Source organism: Rhinolophus sinicus, chromosome 6 (assembly GCF_057876585.1).
Source record: "Rhinolophus sinicus isolate RSI-liver-muscle chromosome 6, RSI-T2T, whole genome shotgun sequence".
Classification (NCBI taxonomy): domain Eukaryota; kingdom Metazoa; phylum Chordata; class Mammalia; order Chiroptera; family Rhinolophidae; genus Rhinolophus; species Rhinolophus sinicus.
In genome coordinates this window covers 44,370,234-44,392,562 of record NC_142506.1, presented here as the reverse complement: position 1 = coordinate 44,392,562, position 22,329 = coordinate 44,370,234, and the positions used below count along the sequence as shown (strand labels likewise).

The following is a 22,329-nucleotide window of genomic DNA, read 5'->3' as shown; positions in this document are numbered from 1 at the left end:
AGAAAATGGCAACTGGACCTGGAGCTGAGCTGCGCCCTCCACAACTAAGACTGAAAGGACAACAACTTGAAGCTAAACGGCACCCTCCACAACTAAAATTGAAAGGACAACAACTTGACTTGGAAAAAAGGCCTGGAAGTACACACTATTCCCCAATAAAGTCCTGTTCCCCTTCCCCAATAAAATCTTAAAAAAAAACAAAAAAAAAAAAAAAAAAACCGAATTTGTTGATTTGCATGCATAAATGAGAGGGAATAGGATCCAGAAATGTGTGTGCTTGAAGGGTTGGTAAAGCTGACTGCTTCTAAATCTCAAAGAGTAAGAAATGAGACTGAAAAATGTTCTGATGACAAAAGCCCAAAGACAGCCTTGTGGCAAAGAACTGATTCAGAGTGTTGGCTTCCCATCTGAGCCTGAGAATCATTTCAGTGATAAAGAAGGGCATGGGGTGATAACACAATAAATCGAGCTTGATAAGAATGTCTAGAAAAAAACTCTGGGATTAGTTATTGGTATAAGGAACGTAATGGAAGAAAATATAAGAGAAACCTACTAAGTTTTTGACAGAAATGTGAGGCCTGATAAATCACGAATGGACTTTTAAAAAAGAAAAATGTCCATATGAGCCTTAACAAACCTCAGGCCACCAAACAGAGGGCAGAAAAAGCTGTTCGTGCCCCTGTGAAGATGGAGACTCCCCAGTAACTGCTTCAAATGTTGCCATGGAGAGTAAAGGACAACGAGGAACTTGGCAGGACAGAGCCAGCGACCATGGAGACCAACAGATGAGACTTCCTCTCAGAAAGCAGGATGGAAGTCTAATGGAGAAAGTTCTCGCAGGCCCTGGCTGGGGGCCTTCACCCTGCCACCATAGGCAACCGTGATTGTTTTGAAGCTGTGACTACTGGGTATCTCCCATTTCACCCTGTTCAAAATGGAGTTTTAGTGCTGTTCTGCTGTCTCTGCTCCAGCACTGAAAACTGGGAGGGCTGGGGAGGAGGCAAATCACTTTGTCCTTCTTTAACTCACAAGTCACAGAACCATGAGGGGCCTCATTTAGACGAGATGGAGAAGAGTGCACATCAGCCCAATGACTGCATGGAACTTAAATGGTGTCTCCTTCTGCAAGGGGTGAGCGGGTCTCGATGTGGGGGAAAAAGTGACACAGGAATTTGGTGACCCGTAGGGAGAGCTCTGGCAGAGACTCGCCGCTGTTCACCAAACCTATTTTCCTTTCCTCCTGCATACACAGCTAAGTGACATTTCCCAGCCTCCTTTGCAGCTTTGTGTGGCCACTTGACTAACCCTGGCCAATGGAATGTGGGCAGAAGCGGTATGTGCCGCTTGCAGTTCTCATCCACAAAGCCTCCTGTGAAATCTTCTGCCCTCTCTTTTCTACCTTCTGCTGGCTGGGTGGCGGAGGCCAGGGCACACCTGGGAGCTACAGGCTGAAGTCAACAGGGCACTGTCTCAGCCTGGATCCGAATGGCCATGGAAGGCCGAGCAGCCCCATCCAAGCCTGCTCCCTCAAGGTAGCCACCAGGAAATGGAGGGGGCACCTGAACTTGGCCGAGGAGAGAAAGAAACTTGGAACATTTCAAGCCGTTGATACCGCAGAATATCTGTTAAAGCAGTAGCATCACCTGAAATACAAGGACTTAATACGAACCAGCACGTTGTAAAGGGCGGCAGCTGTAAGCATCCAGTTTAATGTGGCTGGATGAGTCAATTTCGCTGCTAACGCAGAAGACCGTGGAGCCGTTAGAAATAATGATGTGAAGTAATATTTGATGACTTGGAAACATTTCTGTGCTATGCTAACAAGTCGGGGAAATATGGTTAGAAAACAAGGTGCAGCAGAATCCCACTTCTGTCTGACAGGCTCTTAGAACCCTCTAGAAGGATGTTCACTACAGAATTACCAGTGAGGAAGGCAGGGCTTTCATGATCACTTCTTCCACTTTGTATTTTTCAGGCTTGATTTTTATTTATTTTTTTACAATGACTATGTTTTGTTTTTAATATAAAAACAATAAGACTATGTTTGAACATTAACTGTTCTAATTATCCTCCAGTTGACCCTGTAATGTCCCTTTCATTTCCCTTAAGAGATTCTCCCCATCCCTTTCAATATGGAATTCCCTAAAAATGTTACTTCAAGAGAGTAAGAAAACCTATGGGTAAGAAACCCCCTCCAAAGATAATAACAATCTTCTCCAGGTTCAGCTCACCTGCACTTTTCACAGCGCACATTTCCACCAGCTTACAGGAGCTGACATGACTGAACTTCCCAGTCTCTGCCTCCCCTAACCCGGTCGTTGGCAGGCCTGATAAGCGGGCCGCCAGGAGGGGAGGGGCCCATGCAGCGGGAGGCCTGTCCCAGGGGCCCCAGTCTGACTTCACAAGGAAGTAGTGAGGGGCAGGGAGGACACGCAGCCAGGCGCCACATGTCCTTTGGTGTGTCCATCACTGAGCTAACAGCCTTCCTCCCAGCCAGGGTCACAGAACAGCCCTCTGCCTAAACAGACCTCTCTGTTATGAGAACAGCGGAAGGGGTGTCCATGGTTAGGGTTCCTGTCATTGGGGTTTAGGTCACAGCTGACTACGTTTGCTAAATGGCCACCATAAAAACTGTGGGGTTCTGAGCAGAGGGGTGAGCCAGATGAACTGGAATTTCCGGAAAATGAACCTGGCCATAACATCCACCATGATTAGGAAGAGGCTGGAGGCTGAACCCCTATTTTAAAGTCTATGGCAGTAATACTGACATGCATGATGAAAACAGAAACAGAAGGGATGGGTCTGTGCCCCCATGAGACCCTCAGCACCCAACAGAGTCCACACACAAAGGGCAAGAAAACTGAGACCACTCCAGGTACGCCAAACAGAGGACACTTAATACAGGGAATTGGTCACAAAGGTATGGAAAGAACTAGAAGGGAACAAAGGAGGAGGAGGACGCAGGAGCAGATGAAGAAGGGAGAAGAGCTAGAGGTCAGACGTGAACGCTGCGTCCATGAGTCCGCTTAGTCTGCTGTTCAGTTACAGGGGTTGTTGCGTTGGTTCCGGAACCAGGAAAAGGGCCACCTGTCAGAGCTATTGGAGTCCCAAGGGCCCCACTGTGAAACCAGAATCAGGAAACTCTTGTCCTCCGGCCTGTCGCCTCCCACCAGGACCTCCTATGGAAGGAGCTAGCGAGGAGCCAGGCACCTGTCGTTTTCAGACTCCAGTCCCACCCAGCAGAGAAGAGCAGGGCACAGAGGGTGGTGAGGGCTGGGAGCCCATGACCAGCACATAGCCTGCACTCTCACCTGATGTTAACAAGCGTCCCTTCTAGAGGACATGTGGAGGGCAGTGGTGAGGAGGGTGCCTGGGACGGCAGGAGATCCTAGCCCTTGGCCTCAAGGAAAATCCTAGAGGAACTTTAGAATCGAGGAAACAGCGAAATTGCTCCTCTGACTATGGTAATCATATCGTTGAAATTAAAGTGAAATGACCGACGTGGAGCCAGGTAAAGGCTGCTAGCACTCCCTCCAGAAAGCTCTGTCTGCTCCACTAGTAACAGCATCTTTCTCCTGTTGACAGGGCACTGTTAGCACAGCTGGTACCACTGGGCAAAATGTGTAAAGGTGCCCCCTGTGGGGTGATAATTGTAAAAAGAGGTGGCCTCTGGGAAGGAAAATTAGGAAAGGCAGCCCCTCTGCGCTGATGAATTGGAAAGAGGCATAGGCTCCTCAGCGCCTGGGCCCGGCCTGGACGTTGGTCCTGCTCCCTCCCTGATGGTAGGACACCCTGCACAGCTGGAGGCTGCTGCCCACCTGTTTTAATAGGCTGTTTTCTAAGCCCTTTGCAAGTATTAGCTCATGTAATCATCACAACAGTCCACAAAATAAGCAGTATTATTACCCGGCTTACAAAGAGAAATCAAACGGCTTGTTGCTGGGCATATACTGAGTGAGTGACAGTATTGCTGTAGAGACCTGAAATCTGACAGCAGCCCCTCAATAATAATACTGAGAGCCTATGATGAAGCAGGCGCAGTGCTGAGACCTCTCCTCGCACGGCCACAGCCGAGTCTCATAACAGAATAACAGCTATTATTATCTTCAGTTCACAGGCCAAGTGCACACTGCTGGACAGCGTGGGCTGCAGGCCCGGGGGCAGTGCCCAGCCAGCATGGCACCTCTTAGTTCTTCTTTGTACACGTTACTGCCTCGCTCACACGAGGCCCAAGCACAGTGAGGTCTGATGGGACAAGGAGACTACACACGGAAATCTGAAGCTGGGATTTCCCCGGGGGGTTCTACTGGTGAAACAAAAACCCCTTTGACTCTGGCTCCTCCGGGTTCCGGAGAACAAGCCGGCATTATCTTCGCACTGATGGGCCTCTGACTCCCATTCTCACTGCAGGCAATGCCAGAAGAACCCAAAGGATGAGCCAGCTGGCCTGCCAAGTCCCCAGCCTCGCCACAATCTTCCCTCTGTGAAAACAGCTCCGAAAATGCAAAGGGAGCCGCAAGGTTCCACGGGCAAGCAAGCAGCTGGGTCCCCCTCTGTCTCAGTGTGCACTCGGGTGGGATCATTTCCATAAAGGTTTTTTTTAAATAAATGTGAATTTTGACTATTTCCTCCCTGGGGCCAAAACACCTGAGAGAGAGAGGAGAGAGAGAGAGAGAGAGAGAGAGAGAGAGAGAGAGAGAGAGAGAGAGAGAACACACGTCTGCTGCCTCGGGGCTGAGGAAACGGCAGGCACTGCTGTTCAGAGCTGCTCTAGGGTTAGAATGCCCTCTTCGGGTATGAAATGATACTGGCAAAATCAGGCATTCTTTTCTGTGACCGGAGAGGCAAACCATCAGAGAGGGAGTCAGAGAAACCAAATCTGACGGTGCCGTAAGGAGAACGCTGCGGAGCCTACCTTCACACAGATGTAAATGTATAAGGCAAAACTAAAACTAACTCACACCTTGAAAAGGCAGAGACTGACAGGGTCTAGAACCAGAATTCCCTTCACAGCCGCCCCACATGTGCTGTCACGCAGCCTTCACGCTCCACGATGTACTTGGTACCAACCACGCGCATTAGGCCTTCTCATCACAGGCAGCACTCGGCAGCATTATGTGTGCAGAGGAAGTGCTCTCACCTCGACTATCTGCGGCGGTGGGCATTTAAGGGGGCACCTTGACAGTTCCAACCCTTTCACCTTCAGGCCAAGCAAGGGCAGCAGTGGTCCAGAGCTCCCTCCAAGGCCAGCAGTGTGTCTGGAGCCCAGGGAGATTGCAGGGTAGGGTACCATTTGCCTTCAGACTGCAAAATTGGTATCAGAAGATTAATCCAAGAGAAGACTCAAAAGCAGCATGAGGCAGTCTCCACCCTTGACCTCCCAAAGAGCTCGGCAAAGCAGGAGAAGCCACAGGTCAAACCATCGATCAAAAACCAGGGGGTCTGGTGAACTCAGTCTTGCAGGCTGAGCGTGGGAACCCTGGGCACCCAACGCAGACTGCCAAGGCTGCCCTGTAGACGGGCCAGGCTGCACTCGGCTCCAGAACCAACCATGCTGCAGCCGCACTGGACAGTCCATGCCCAAGAAGGTCTTGCTCCCATCTCCCCTGCAACACACTGGCATCCCTCTGCTCAGGCTTGGTGACAGCACATTAGTGGCAAGTCTCAGGAAACAGTGAAGACAACAACAGTACCTGAGGCTAAGAACTGGAAACAGAGGAGGGAAAGACGGGAAGTGGGAGGAGAAAGCAAAACAATCACAGCAGCTATTAAGTACATACAAGTTGTAACACATCACGAATGATTCGCAAATCCAAAAGCCTCTCAAAAGCATAAACCCTCCCACACCCATCTGACTGGACTCAGCTCAAACAGGGGCCAACTGCATGTGTGCGGCCTGCGAGCGGTGAGTCTTTACTTACCCACTGAGTTAAGGGAACAAGCATCTATTCTGCTGCAGAAACTCTACAGTGATTCCGATAAGGAAGCAGGGACCTGGATTAGGGTGTGAGGGACAAGCTTCAAGGCAGGACTGATGGTAGGGACAATACCAGCAAGGTGATAATAAAGCAACTCTGTACACAAAATAGTATAGAATGTGATGAGTTCTCATGCAAATGATCGTACTGGACAATTTACCACAATTCTGATATGATCCTCCCCATTCCCACAGGAACGACACAGAGATCCAGAGAGGTTAAAGGGTCCTGCCCCCTAATCCAGTTCCTTTCCATCTGGCCACTGTGTTAGACATCACTTATCAACAACGACGAGCAACTTGAAGTATTCTGATCACAATTTAAATGAAACTTGCATTTGCAATGTATTGGCACTTCCATTAGAAGATGCATTTGTCTGATATTTTAGGCATTTACATTGCATCATGAGAAGAAATGAATGGCATGGGCAACAGAATGTGGGAGGTGCTGGGAGCAGCAGCAGTGTCAAGGCCTGGCTTGTGGGTGCTGCAGCACCCCCTCTACACACTTCATCAGTCCTCGAAAGTCACTCCAAATTAAAATCATGATAATGTGCTTTGATATGCACAGCTGACATTTTCCTTATGAAATGCGTGAATGGCAGCTCCTGTAGAAATTTTTGCCACTTGTACTGACCTTGAACATACAGTCTATTAAACAGTGTGCTGCATGCAGAGCAACTTTCAGACAGGTGCCCCATCCTCCCTTTTCTAACCCAGGTGCTGCCTGAGCTTCTCCATGTTGCATTTCAGGAGCCACCCCTGGTTGAGAAGCCACTGTCCTGAGTCCCATGTGGCTATATCACACGTTACTTTAAACCCATGCAATTTAATAAGTCCTTATACCTACTACGGGTCTAACACAAATGATAAGATACATACGCAGTCTGACAATTAAGTTCACGAATTCATCCTAGAAAAAGTGCTATATACCTCACTGCTGAATATCACTATAGTCACCTTTGAAGTACTCCCCTTGGAAAGCTGTGCACCAATGCCAGTGCCTAGTCCACCCTTCAAAGCAGTTTGGAACTCTTTTTCTGGAATGGCCATCACAGCTGTCATCATATTACCCCTGATGTCCTGAATGTCATCAAAATGTCTTCCTTTCAATATTTCCTTTATCTTCAGGTAAAGAAAGAAGTCATTGGGGGCCAGATCAGGTGAGTAGGGTGGGTGTTCCAATACAGTTATTTGTTTACTGGCTAAAAACTCCCTCACAGACAGTGCCCTGTGAGCTGGTGCATTGTCGTGATGCAAGAGCCATGACTTGTTGGTGAAAAGTTCAGGTCGTCTAACTTTCTCACGCAGCCTTTTCAGCACTTTCAAATGGTAAACTTGGTTAACTGTTTGTCCAGTTGCTGCAAATTCATAATAATAATCCCTCTGATATCAAAAAAGGGTAGCAACAGTGTTGCAACAAGTTCCCGAACTTTATTGTCACACCTCCCTCATAAGATAAGGCCTGTCCTCGCAAAATTCAGCCCAGACTAATGCAAAGGCATCTCCAAGAGTGTGTTTCTCTCCACTAAATTTCTGGTTGACTCACCCCTTCCCCAGGTCTGTAATAATTATAAGTTTTCATTTTATTGGGAAAGGCAGTACCCTAATTTGGATAGGATATTGTTTCTTTCTGGGGAAAAAAAATATTTTGTTCATTAAAAAGCAGAAAAAAATTTTAAAAGCAGTGCCAATATAAACTTATCCCAAGCTCCATCAGCCTAAGAAAACTATCCCCTTGGGGCATCTCACTTTGTTTCCTCTGAGCCCTGTTCTGCCTCTGCAGACCGGAAAAACAAGGGAGCTAGCAACACCTTTTCTGATCTATCACCTTGTGCTTTTCAAGAAAGTTTCAAAGCCTTAACATACAATGAATATTTGAATGAATATACTTAGATAATCCCAAATCATAAAGTCAGGAAAATACAACAGTTGGAATAAAATGACAGAATTTGTCAAGTTTTCCATTCAAATTACTATTTAAGTCCAGTAAAGAAAGACCCACAAAAGCTGCATGGTTGGAAAATACCGGAGATGCCAAAAAAATGTCTACAAGTGGACACTTAGGTCAGTGTTGCTCAAGCAGTAGTTCGCCGTAATCAGAAGTGTCTGGACGCTGATGGGAACCACTTTGAGCACTTCTTGTAATTGCAGAAGTCAAACATGACTTGTATTCATCTTTTGTTATCAGTGTATATTATTAAAATTTTAATACAGTTTTCCTTTCTTAAAATGCGTATTCACTTTTTTGGCACCCTCTGTAGTTCAGAACTCACCCCAGAGTCGATTGGCCAGCTGGGTAGAGGATGAGGTCACGAATGCTGGACCAGTGTGTGACACTCCCCTTTGTCATGGTCCCAGACAGCTGCAGGCCTCCCGCAGATGGGAACCATGTGTCCTGCACTACATAGCTGCCCAGGAAGAGAATGTCCAGGAAATCAACACATAGATTCTACAAATGGAGAACTGGTATCTCTCTTCTAGATGAGGACAGCACATTTTATATAGAGGCATGGAAATCAACACTCGAGTAAATTATCTTCAAAATTATTATACATAGGAGCAAACACTGCAATGGATAAATTATAAATTAAAGGATTCCTTCTTTTTCCTTCCACCTACCCATCCCTTCATCCTATAAAGTATTCACTGAGCACCTACTAGGTGCCACCTAAAAATGATTCTGGTGTATCACATGTGCCAATCATTCTGATAAAACAACATCCAGAAGCTTCAGAAGAATTAATTCTCTTTTTGGCACTGAGCTAATGGCTTCTAGAGGGTGTGGACAACATTCTCCATGTTTTCTTGTCTTACAGAGCTCCCACGGTATCTGGCAAAGTGGTTTGTGCATCTCAGGGAACATTTGAACTGAAATGAACTTCTAGAACTCTTAACTGGTTTCAAAAGACATAAAAATAGCAGATGTGATTAATCTACACACCAGATTATGCAATCTAAAGTATAATAAAGAGTTTAATTCAATTCAGTGAGAGTGAATTAAACCATGAGCCCATGACATAGATGAGGGGTCAGGAGACAGCTTCCCTGAGCTGAAGGCGTTACCCCAGAGTAAGAGCAGGTTAAACACACAACAAACTGTAACAGAAGAAGAGGGGAGGGGAGGTGATCCCAGAGGACCAGGGGAGGCTGGGAAGTCTTACTGGCCAGATGGTAAATGAAGACTAACATTTCGATGTGCCGACATAGGGGCAAAGAGCCTACACTACACCCTGTTCTTGGTGGGCAGAAAGGTGTGGGCAATAAAAGGGTAGGGCACCCATTTCAGGGCTGGCAGCGTCAGCTGACAGAAAGACTGGAAAGGAATGATAAGCATGTGCTTGCAGGACAGCAATGGGTCATTGCACAAAGGAACAAACAATACTCTAATCAGACCTGTGCTGGGGACAGGTCCTGGCAGCAGTACGCAGGCCTGGCTGGGAGGAGATGCTGAGCAAGAAACACTGACACAATCAAGTGACAGGACTGGAGAGACACGGGATCTGAGGGACCATCCTAGGAGTGGCGGTAAAGTTCCCAGAGTTTCTTAAACCAAGTGGAAGGAGCACCAGGCTTCGCTGGGTCTTCCCTGGAGACTGGATGGTCCTTGAGGACAATCTAATCCATCTGTAAATACCATCCTGTGCACACCACCGTGCCATGTATACAGCAGGTGCTAAAACATGTTCTTGAACAAAGGAATAAATAGAACAGAAAGATTAAATGGACAAGTTAATGTTTCTGGAAGAGAATTCTATAACCACAAAAGGGAAACAAAGGATTGAGAAGAGTCAAGGTAAGTTAAGGCCCGCAAATCTGTTTGAATTGAATGCAGATTATTAGCTGCCCAAGGACAGCCGTCTCACACTCACTATGCCTGGCCTGCGGCTACAGTGAAAAGCCACAGGAAATGGAACCACCTGGGTTAGGGGAGGAGGCAAAATGCGAAACCCCAATGAGCAATGGGAGGAAATGTACACAGTAGCTCAAATCCTGGACAATCCCAATCTCCAGGACACATGTCACAGAATCCCATAGCTGGAAGGGTTCCCACACGTCGGCCGATGCAGCCCCTCCCCACGTGCAGACCCCCCACTAAATTCCCCCCAGTGTCACCCAACACTAACTCAAATGTTTCTAATGGCAAAAAGCTCACTGCCTTTCTAGGCGACCTGTTCAACAACTTTTTTTTTTAGCAAGTTTCCCTCTAAATTAACTCAAAAATTGATACGGTACCAGTGTGTGGCTCTAATTCTAATTAGAGCCAAGGAGGTAATCTATAAATGTTGAACAAATGAACAGTCAATGAACGAATGGACAGACAAAAGTAACTGCTTGAAATTTCAAGTTTTTAAGAGCCATAATGGCTCAAGAAAATAAATCGAAAGGATTTGGTTCCATTCACCTCATGTTTCTTAAGCAGCATGAATTACACAGAACTATGGAATAAAGTGTGGCTCGATGGAAGCAGCTCCAAGTCAGAGGACTCAGATTCTAATACTCGCTCTGCTGCTGTATCCCTCCCTTTTCACACCTGTAAAATAAGCAGGCCAGGCTCTGAAGGTCTTGCTTTCAGTTAGTAAATGCCGGCCACCCTGTGAAGCGCAATAGTGAAGCGCCATGAAACAAGGTACGTGGCATATATTTCTCAGCAGCTGCACTTGGGAAATGCACTTGGTGCCCCACCTGCCAGAACTCCTGACTCTATCCTTAATAGTTATGCGACCTGGGGGGCGGGGAGGGTGGGGCTGGCAAGCAGTAATCCTGAATCTCAGCTTTGGGGGACAGGGAATGAGGATTATAAATCCCTACCTCACAAAGGTTTGGGGAGAATGTCATCAAAGGAATTCCCTAGCACCTTGTAAACTCTGAAAACTTGCCGATGTTAACATTCCCTCCTGGAAGCAGTGACTCACTTCAAGGTGCTTTCACACCTTTAACCTCACTGGATCCTCAGGCAGCTCTATCGGTACCAAAGCCGCAGTTACTCTCCCCATTTTTCTTTTATCTTCTTTGTAAACAGATGAGGAAACTGAGGCTCAAGGTCACAGAGCTCAGAAAGCCAATCCAGGCGTCTTTTCATTCAGTGACAGATTTCTCAACTGAACCTCAAAAGGACTTCCTGTGCTATGCCTGAATGTAATAAAATGAAATTTCTTTTAAAACACTCTGCTAATCATACTTTCATCAAATCAAACTGGTATTTCCGTATCACTCCAAATTATTTAGATTTGGCTTAGTAAAAATAGCAACTAAGGTTACTTAGAGCTTACCCTCTCTCTCAGGCACTGGACTAGTGTGTCATCCAGATACATTTAAACCACACAACAACCCAATGTGGTAGGAACTGTCATTGTCCCCATTTGTTAACTGAAGCACAACTACGTCCAGGATTGAGATGCAGGCTGACTGTCCGCAAACCAAATCTTAGGGCTCTAGTATTATCCAAATCGCATTTTCCAAATGGCCATACATTCTGCAAAGTGCTTCCATACACACCAGACCTATGGGACAGGGTCACCCGTGTTCTCACACGTCTGAGGAAACCGAGACTAGGAGCGGCTAAGGGATGTGTCTGAAGTTACCCAGCAAGGACAGCAGCGGAGCCTCCGCTCGGGACGCCAAATCTCTCTCTCTGCCGAAAGTCTCAGGTTCCTTTGCATAAGTGTTAAGGGTGAGATGGTAGGAGACGTCCCGTCATTCTTGAAAAGCAACCATCCACTTACTGGCCTCAGTGTCAACGCAAAGTTGACAGCGTGACCCGGCCCTCTCTCCTGCGCTCGGTGCGGGTTACCGTCGCCGAGTCAGAAGTGGGTCTCGGGAAGAGGGCGAGCCGGACTGGCCCTTCCCCGCGGGTGGACGGTGAGGGCGCACGGCCCCGGGAGGCTCGGACGGGCGGGGTCCCGGGTCTGATCCAAATTCCCGCATGTCCCTGCCGCCTTCCTTGCCCACCAGTACCCTCCACGGGGGCGTGTCGGACGTGCCTCTTGGCGGGGTCTCAGCACCCACCTGGCTCAATTCGGCGTGGGCTGGTCGTCCCAGACCCCCCTTCTCTCCCAACTCCGCGCGCCACGTGCCCTACCTCAGTTTCCCTCTCCTCGAAAGGGGTGCACCGAATCCAAGGTGTTAACAGAGGCACAGCTCAGACCTACACGGTTTCCAGGGGGCGGCGCGAACCCTCCACGCCCGGATCCCGGACCCCGGCCCCGCGGAGCCGCGCTGACAACGCCCTACCTGCGCGGTGGCCCCCGCCGCCATCCGCCGGGGCGCCCTGGGGACCCCCGGCCCGCATGTGTCCCGCCGGATGCTCCAGCTCCGCGGCGGTGGGCGGCTCTGTGCGCCCAAGGCCAGCGCCGGGGAGCGAGCGCCGGGAGGGACGGGAAGTGGGGAGGGGGCTGGCGAGCGGGCCGGCAGCTTCCTCCTCCCCCGCTGGCCCTGCGGCTTCCTTTCCAGCCTCTGCCCCTCACACGGGCGCGCACACACGCACGCACGCGCGCACGCACGCGCGCACACACGCGCGCGCCTGGGGCGGGGCCGGTGGGCCCACAGCCTGTCTCCGGACTCTGCAAGTTTGCTTTTCACTCTGGCTCATTTCTGGACGACGACGAGAGGGGAAGTGCGGTGGGGGAACCGGTGTCCAGGGAAGGAGCGACGGGGAGGCCTTCCGGGTGGGTCTACAGGGCGCCTCCCAGATGCGAGATTAGGGAAGTGACCAAAGGGTGGACGGAAGAGAGGAGGGGATGAGAGGGACTGGTTTTTACAAGATGGGTAGTTGACTGAAACCTGGAGCAAGAGGTGACCTGCCACATGAAGTGGCAATGCCAGCACTGCCGTGGTATGCTGTAGAGGAAGTGTCAGAGGCCTGGGGAGATGGGAATGTTAGAGGGGTTAGCGTGCAAGACTGCTTACGCACTCCAGGAGGGTGCAGACTACACACCGGTCACCAGGACTCTCAGAAATAACTTGGTCGCCCAGCACCCTTGGTCGCTCTTCTCTAGGTCAGAAAATACAGTGGGAACTGTGGCCACTGAACTGGAATCCTTAAATGCAGTGGGGATAATTGGTTCCCAGGATGGCAGGGGCCAAATGGTGGCAATGAATCACCAAAGGCAAGGGGGGGCGTGGTGTCTGTAATGGATGGCAGAGTCAAAGCAGCGATCAGATTGGTGACTCCCGCAGACCAACCGCGTTGGCAAGTCAGTCATGCTGCTCCTAGAAGTCAAACAGATGGGAAATCTACTAGCTCTTACTTAGTCTGTGTAAGCAGAAAAGTTCTAGGTCAAGTGAATGAAAGCCTAACTTGAATTCCAACACAGAGCGATTCGGCCCTTCAATCAGTTCCCAGACTGGAGTCAGTTTACAGACCAAAAACTCACTGAATGGAAATGTTGGCCTCCTTGAGGAAAGACACTGCCAAAAATTTACACTGTTAATCTCTTCTCTAGCCTTCCCCAAAGGGATATGGCCTTTTACCAGGGTGGCTGTGCATTGGAGAAAAAGGAATTACTCAGACTTTTCAAGAATTACTAGACATTGGCTCTGAACTGACACTAATTCCAGGAGACCCAAAACATCCCTGTGGTCCCCCAGTCAGAGTCGGGCCTTATGGAGGTCAGGTGTTCACAGGACTTTGAGCTCAGATTCGTCTCACAGGGGGTCCCTGCACCCATCCTGTGGTTACTTCCCCATTCCAGAATGCGTAATTGGATAGTACTGAGCAACTGGCAGAATCCCCAAATTGGTCCCCTGACCTGTGGAGTAGGGGCTACTGTGGTGAGAAAGACAAAGTGAAGCCATTACAACCTCCTTCACCTAGGAAAAGACTCAGCCAAAAGAAATCCTGCATTCCAAGAGGGACTGAAGAGACTGGTGCCACCATCAAGGACGTGGAGGACACAGGGTGGTGATCCCCACCACATCCCTGCTCAACTTGTCTGTGTGTCCTGTGCAGGACACACATGATTCCTGGAGAATGACAGTGGGTTTTCATCGACTTAACCAGATTTCAAGTGCTACTCCAGATGTGGTTCCACTGTGTGAGCAAGTGAACACCTCCCCTCATACCTGGTGTGCAGCTACTGATCTAGCAAATGTTTCTTTCCCTACCCATTAGGCCACCAGAAAAGCAGCTTTCTTTCAGCTGGCAAGACCAGCATTACACTTTCACCATCCTACCTCAGGGGTACCTCAACTCTCCAGCCCTATGTCATCATTTAGTCAAATAAGACCTTATCGCCTTCCCTTCCACAAGACTTCACACTGGTCTGTCACATTGATGACATTATTCTGACTGGACGGAGTCAGCACGAAGTAATAACTACTCTAGGCTGATTGGTGAGACATTTGTATGTCAGAGGGTGGAAAATAAGTCTGAGAAAAATTTAGGGGCCTCCATGCCAGTGGATTTTCTAGCGGTTGAGTGGTGTGGGGCAGCCCTTCTAAAGTGAAGTGTAAGTTGTTGTATGTGCCCTTCCTACAACCAAAAAAAGGAAGAACACAGCTAATGGTGCCCCTTGGGTTTTGGTGGCAACATATTCCTCACCTGGGTGAGCTACTCAAGTCCATTCACCAAGCGACCTGAAAAGCTGCTGGTGTTGAGTGGGGCCCAGAATAAGAGAAGGCTCTGCAGCAGGTCCGGCTGCCATGCCAGCTGCTCTGCCTTTTGGGACAGAGGACCCAGCAGATCCAATGGTGCTTGAAGTGTCAGTGGTACTAGAGATGCTAAGGGAGGATTTGTCAGGCCCCTATATGTGAATCATATCACAGGCCCTTAGGATTTTGGAGCAAAGCCTCTGTGGATAACTACTCTCATTTAGAGACTGTTAGCCATGAACTTTTAACCATGTACCACCACGTTACCGTGCTACCTGAGCTGCCCAGCATGAGCTGGGTGCTGTCTGACCCAGAGCGGTAAACTTAGGCATGCACAGTAGCCCTCTATCATCAAGTGGAAGTGGTAGATACGAGATCAGGCTCAAGCAGACCCTGAAGTCACAAGTAAGTTACAGAAGGAAGTGGCCCACATGCCCACGGTCCCCACTCCTGCTATATCGCCTTCTTTCGCCCAGCCTGCACCTGTGGTCTCACGGGGAGCTCCCTATGACTAGTCGATTAAGGAAGAGAAAAGGCAGGCTCAGTTTACAAATAATCAGGTGCCACCCAAGAGTGGACGGCCACAGCACTGCAGTCCCCTTCTGGGACATCCCTGAAAGACCCTAAAGGAGAACCCTCCCAGTGGGCAGACCTTGGAGCAGTGAACCTTGTTGTTTGGTTTGCTTGAAAGAAAAAATAGCCAGAGGTACAAGTGTGTGCCAGTTCGTGGACTATGGCTAATGGTGTGGCTGGATGGTCAGGAGTTTGAAAGGAACATGATCAGAAAATTGGTGACAAGGAGATTTGAGGAAGAGGTGTGTGGATAGACCTCTCTGAATGGACAAAACAACCTGAGGATATTTGTGGCCCTTGTGAATGTTCACCAAAGGGTGACTCAGCAGAGGAGGGTTTTAAGCAGAAGAGGGTTTTAACCTGTCCTGTGGGTACCAGTCTCTTTCCCCAGCCAGTCCTGACACTGCCCAATGGGCTCAAGAACAAGTGGCCATGGTGGCAGGAACAGGAGTAATGCATGGGCTCAGCAACACACATTTTACTCACCAAGGTCAACCTGACTATGGCCGCTGCTGCGTGTCCTGTCTGTCAGCAGCTGAGACCAACAACATGGCACCATTGCCCAGGGTGACCAGCCAGTTTGCTGCGTGGTGGCAGGTTGATTCCATGAGAACATTTCCATCATGGAAGGGCAGCATTCTGTTCTTACTGGAACTGACACTGATGACTGAATACAGATTTTCTCTCTCTACACACAACGCTTTGGCCAAAACTACCATCCACGGACTTACGGAATGCCTTATCCACACAACATTGTTTCTGATCAAGAAACTCACTTCACAGTGAAGGAAGTGTAGTGATGGACCTATGCTCACAAAATTCACTGGTCTTACCATCTTCCCTATTTTCCTGAGCAACTGGTTTGATAGAACAATGGAATGGCCTTTTGAGGACTCGGTCACTCACAGTGCCAGCTAAGCGCAATACCTTGCAGGAGGCTCCCGGTACATGCTCTGAAGCATTGTCCGATATAAGGCACTGTTTCTCCCATAGCCAGGATTCAGGGGTCCAGGAACCAAGAGATGGAGATGGGAATGGACCACTCACTCTTAGCCCTCATGATCCACTTTCAAAAGTTTTGCTTCCTGTTCCCACAACTTTATGTCCTGCTGGCCTAGAGGTATTGGTTCCAAAGGGAGGGATACTTCCACCAACAGGCACACAATGATTCCATTTAACTGGAAGTTGAGACCGCCACCCGACAACCCAGGCTCACCACCAGATGCTGGTCTGCACGCCCACAGGGCAGCAACCTTCCTTCCACAACGTCTACACCAGCGCCTTTCACAGCCCTACTCTCTCAGCTGGACACGCGTAGCTTCCAGGTTTCCTGCAGCTCCAGCTCAGCCACCCATGCCATTCTGATTAAAGATCTTTCTCAGAGTCTTCAACCCCGCTCTTTAGACTTTTGCTTCCCCAGCATCTCCCACAATTGTGAAAGGCCTAACTTCTATAACATGTGCCTCATCCACCAGTCACAGTGGTCCTGCTTCTCCAATTGAACGCCCACTTACAGACCTACTCATCACAGATCTCTGGCATGGCTACCACACAAGTTTTCTCTAGTTTTCTGACAGCTCTCATTCCAGCGCAATGCCGTATTAATCTGGACTCTTTTTATTGCAACTCAACAAAACCAGAAAGGAATATTGGTGAGGGTACAGGGGACTCTGGGGGAGCCCACAGGCTTCATAGAGCCGCTGCTCTGAGAAGATGAGAGGCAACTTCTGAAAAGTCAATTGCTCTCCTCCCTGCTTCTTTGCTCTCCTCCCAGTGCAGACCTGCTCCCCACTGTGCCCACGTTTACAGGTTTCTAAGCCAGCCACATGGAGGCCTGACCTCCTGGAACCAACTGTAACTCTAGAAGTGAGACCCTGACTGGTCCAGACTTAGTCGGGAGGCCTCTTCTCATGCCATCAAGTGCAGCCAAGGAACCACGGCCACATAGGCACCTAGGAGAAGCAAGCCTCTGGAAACCACCCTGAACATGGCGGGGAGGGGCAGGCAGGGGCCCACTGTGAGCTGGACCTCCAACCCCAAATGTGTCTACTTTAATTGTCATGTGAGGGTCGGGCACCAGGAATCCTGCCACTTATGAGCAAACAAGTGACACCGTTCGCGCCCCTTTAGCCTTAATATCCTTCCTATCCTGGCTGTTACCCAAGAGCATTTGCCACGGATTTCAGTTATGGATGTTGTGATGCATGAAGGGTGTCTACAGGAAGGATAGCAGAGCAAATGATGATGGCACAATTGTTCTATCGATATTTTTTAACTTTAATTTTTGGAAAGCTTTTCCTCAAGAATACTACCAAAATCTTCCTGCGGGAAGAAATGGAGTGACGTCACAGACGCCAAGACAGGCCGAGGCTGTAGCCGAGACTCCTCATCACTAGCAGAGTCCTCAGTACTTCTGCTCTGTTGAGATGACGCATTCTACAGACTCCATGAACATGGACAGTGAATATTAAACACTGTGGGTGTCAATTCGTAGCAAGAAGCCAGGAGCTCAGAGAAAAAAATGTATAACTCTTTTGCCAGGACAGTGAATCTCAAAAATTGTCTTTAAGAATATAGTAATCTCTTAGCAAGGTACTAATAATGGCTAATAGCTTACTACATGCCAGATACCATCCTATACAATTTAACCTTCCTAAATCTATTTCACTCTTGCAACAACCCAATTATTACACCCATTTTCAGACTGGATAACTGAGACACAGAGAGGTCAGAACTTGCCCAAGATCACAAACAGGCAGAGGAGGGATTTGACCTGGGCAGTCTGGCTGGAGAGTCCACGTTCCTAACCACAATGACATATTGTCTCTCTAGACCAAAAAAAAAAAAAAAAGGCATTTTCTCATGTCTGAGTACAAACTATCACTCTCCTTTCATATAATGAGACTTATACTTAGGTAATAAGTCATTTGTTCTATTGCATTTTCACATATAATATCCCCCCCCCCCAAATTTCCCTTAGCCTCATTCCCAGAAGTTAGAGAAGGTAGAATATATGGCAATCATGCCTACTATATAATTAGTGTACCTGTCACCCATCCTTCTAAATTGCAAGCTTTTGGATGGCAAATGGCATGCTTTGTTCAATCCTGCATCCTCGAGCCCAAGACTTATTACGATGAATGTTCTAAATTGAGATTCTGATACTTGACAGGCTAATTGATTTATTTCTCATCTCCTGCAAATTCACGGCAATGATAGATATTCACAAGAATTCCCATTAAGTTACATAGCTAGGGTTAAAAAGGAAATATTCTCATTGAGAACAATAACAATGCTTAAACAATTCTAGGAAATTTAATTGTCTAAAGGAGATCTTTTCTTTAAAAAAAATAATAAACTTGAATGAATTGGAGAAAAGAAATCTGTCTTAAACCCAGGAAATAACATTAGACAACATGAAGACTCTCATTTGTTAATGCCTGGAAATAGGAAGTTGGTTCAGTTTCAAATACCATCAGATAATGGTCAGGCCAAAGGATGTTATCATCGTTTTAGGCTAAATATACATTATAAGTAACCTTCCTTTTGCAGTGCACATTGTCTGAAAGCTCTAATCATGAGATAATACATGGGAAAGTGTGGGCTCTCATTCTAAACATATGATCTGGGCCTCGTCCTTATCTCCCAGTGATTGGAGTTAGCTAGAGATTTGGCATTTCAAATGGGCTTATAGAGCAAATGACCAGAGCCACTAAGGAAGCGTGCCTTAATTTTATTCTGCATTAAGACCCATCACTCAATGTTCTTTTTCACCTGCTCTTGCCTTGGTTTACCACATGCAATGTGGGGACAGCCAATCCCATTGACAAGACTCTCTCCACTCAGAGATTCATTCCCAGTTTAATTATTCATTGTGAGAGAAACTTGTCACACTCTGCTTTGAGTAAGTAATTCTCCATTGAAAGTCAGTATCTACACTTATTCCACCTTCCACCAAGAAAGAGACATATGTCCCCCTCTCACTGATTCATTAGTTTCACCCCTCAACCTTATCACCTGTCACTTCCTTGAACTATCACTTCCCCTCATGGCTGTCTTTCCTGTCAACTGTCTTGTGTGACCCCTGGCAGATATCACTTTGTTGCTTTCACAGTTCTCACCATACACAGGGGACATTAATCACCATGAGACTAAGGAACAACCTTATTGTCATTGAAAAGCTCAGCAACGTGGGCCCTCCTTTTCTGATTTTCCATCTTCCCTCTCAGTGACATGATAACTCTGGCCCAGCCTCTGGGGCATGGTCCTGCTCCAGTTCTCTCACTGCTGATTTCCGTGTTGTCTGGCCAGCATACATTCCTGGCTCACCTTCCCCCCTGGGAGCAAGGCGACCCCCAAACTGATGCACGGGCAACGAGCAGGAGCTTGTCAATGCCCCAGTTCAACAAAGTCGCCTTGTGGAGAGTGCAGCCTGGCAAGTTTCAGGAAGCCACGCAGGCTGTTCCAGAGAGGACAACTGTCCAAAGCCATGCGGCAGTCTCATCGATAACTCATGAACTCATGGAGTTCAGTCACCCCCAAAATGTATTAGCGTGGAATTAACCTCCCATCATTTGCAGAATATGAAAGCATTCACGAGACTCTACAAGAGCAAAAAAAGATTTATTGAAAGTCAGACAGAGAGAGAGAGAGAGTTCTATTGGGAACTGGAAAAAGGAGTTTTGCCAGGGCACTCTGATAGAGAGCTGCCAAGCCAGAAGCATAAGAAAAATACTGGCAGGAGGAGTTTGCCAGGGCAGAGTCTGATGGAGACAGCTGCACTGATGAGGAGTGCTAGGGTTTTATATTTTTCCATGCAGGATGTGGGGTGCTGCTCAGCTTGCAGGGGGGCTGCGGTTACAATTGTCTTCTCCTGGGAGCTGTTCTGTTCCCATCTATGATGGATGTCAGCTTGCAGGGGGTTGGTGTTGCAACTGGGAATTATTTTGTTCCCATCTTGATGGGTGTTTGTTAGTTTGCAAGGGGTTGCCATTGTGATTGGGAGCTGTTCTGTTCTCACTTATGATGGACGTAAGGTGCTAGTCAGCTTGCAGGTGCAATGCTAGCCAGGAGATTCAGAGCCAAGCAGTTAATTTTTAAGCTCATTCCTGCTAACTCACAAGCTCACTCCTGTTAACTCTTTACTTGTCTCATCACAAAATGTTTTCCTTGTGAGCCTGTTCTGTCCATGTGGTTCACAGAGAGGAAAGTACTCGTGTTCTGAAATCTCCTCTGGTGGACACAGTTAATGTCACGTCTCCATAAGGCTGCTCCTGGGGAAGAAAGGGTCACCATTTAGCCAGTCTGAGATGTGGATCCAAATATCAGTTGAGGATTCTTTCTCCAATTATATGTGTGTATTAGTAGGGGGAGTAATTGTTTCATTTCCTAGTTTCTTTCTTTGAAAATGAGAATGAAAGCAGATGAGTGCCTTTTAGACTATCAGATTTCACGGGTGTTGGTAAAAATTTTAGAAAAAATAAGAGGATCAGATATATAGCATTATACTTACATTTTATTTTGCCAAATAAATTTATTTTTTAAAAAGACTTTCACCAACTTCCTTCACTACTATTTCATAAAGAAAAGCCCTTTAACCTCAAAAATAATAAAGACATGGTAGTAGAATAAAGGGCACTCCCTTAAATGAAATGAATTTTTGTTTTTGAAAAACTCATTACTTTATTCTGTGTGTGTGTGTGTGTGTGTTTTCTCATTGTCCCTTGACCCAGTGAAATATCCATGGTAGGTTGGACCAGTCTCCGAGTAGGCTTTTAGGGATCAACTAACAAGACAGTCTCTGAGCCCAGGAGGCCAGAGAGCTCCCCTACGTGCAGTACAGAGTTTTGGAACAATAAATCCATGAAAATAATTAGGGTTTATGTTATTAAACTGCTGGCCTATTTTTCAGGTATAAACCTGTTCATAAGGTTTTGAACTCGGCATTTGGGCTTTCAGAGGACGAAACCAGAACTGAGCTGGGAATTAGAACTAAACTACTGCCAGTCACAGCGGCACCCACCACATGTTTCTGAGTTGCCGCCATTCGGGCCCATGGTAGGGATGCCCTCCCAACCCCTTTGAAGCTAGGTGTGGCCATGTGACTTGCTTTGTCAGTGGACTGTGAGCAGAGGTGATATGCGTCATGTGTGTGGAAGCGTTAGAAGCCAGTGACTTTTCCCCGTGATACCACTCTGATGCGTATCTGGAGATGGAGCTTGTCAGTCTCGACAAAGAAGTGATCCCTGAGTAGCTCTGTGACAGCAGTACCCCGTGTAAACAACCACAGAACATGTAGCATGAGCAAGAAAAAAAGAAAGAACTTCCGTGAATTAAGCTAGTGAGATTTGGATGTCATTTGTGGCCACAGGACAGGCCATCTCATCCTAACTAGTACCACAGTGCTCCCAGTTCTGGGGGCCTATTGCCTAAATGGCACCACGACATCTCAGATCACAAGTTTGGGACTAAGCACTGTCTTCAGACTGTCACCAGTGACTCCCACATTCTCCAGTTGTGTGGATTCCCCCCAAATGCTACCTGAGCTTGTTCTAATGCTCAGCAAGGCATTCCTCTGGGAAAGCAAGCTAAGTCTCAGTAGCAGCGAGAGCACCTAAGACTGGTCTCAACCCTGAGAAGGGGCACTTCCACAGGGTGGAGTTTCCCAGGGGCTCCGTGCGATGGGTTGAAATGAGAAGCTTTATGAACTTCCAATCTGGCATCACAGCACTTTATGAAACTTCAAGTGACTCTTCTGAAAAGGGAGGACCCTTCTTTCTTTCATCCAACCTGCATCCTGGATGATGGATACGGTGGCTGGAGCTCTAGGAGATACATTGGACCACAAAGACAAGAGCCACAGCCTAGGAATGGCAAGGCAGAGAAGTGGGGTTCGTCTGGCTCCCTGACCACGTCCTGGAAATGCCATATCACTCCTGGGCTGCCTTCCTTTAGAGTACCTTTAGGTGACAGAGGAAAAACTGTTATCTTGTTTATGCTACTATTAGCCTGTATTTTCCTTGTATGAGGCCAGATCTAAATCTATTATAGACCATAAGTTTTTTAAAACTGTATGAAAAATACTGTGTATCTCATTCTTTTTAAATTTCTGTTTTTAGGATTTTTATACTTAAAAAAATAATGTATATGACTTATTTTAAAAGAAATATGAATTTATTAAGGAGATG

General features: G+C 47.6%; 1 protein-coding gene across 3 annotated transcripts in view; it reads right to left on the bottom strand.

The window, feature by feature from the left end:
• DISC1 (DISC1 scaffold protein) overlaps positions 1 to 12,407 on the bottom strand; it is a 309,809-nt gene extending 297,402 nt beyond the window's left edge. For all 3 annotated transcript variants that reach the window (XR_012490698.2, XM_074316477.2, XM_074316478.2), the window contains exon 1: positions 12,212 to 12,407. Coding sequence is in view for 2 of the 3 variants with exons in the window: in XM_074316477.2 (XP_074172578.1) it covers positions 12,212 to 12,269 (58 nt within the window). In the remaining variant the exon portion in view is untranslated. The remainder of the gene's footprint in view (positions 1 to 12,211) is intronic.
• Between the last annotated feature and the right edge of the window lie 9,922 nt (positions 12,408 to 22,329).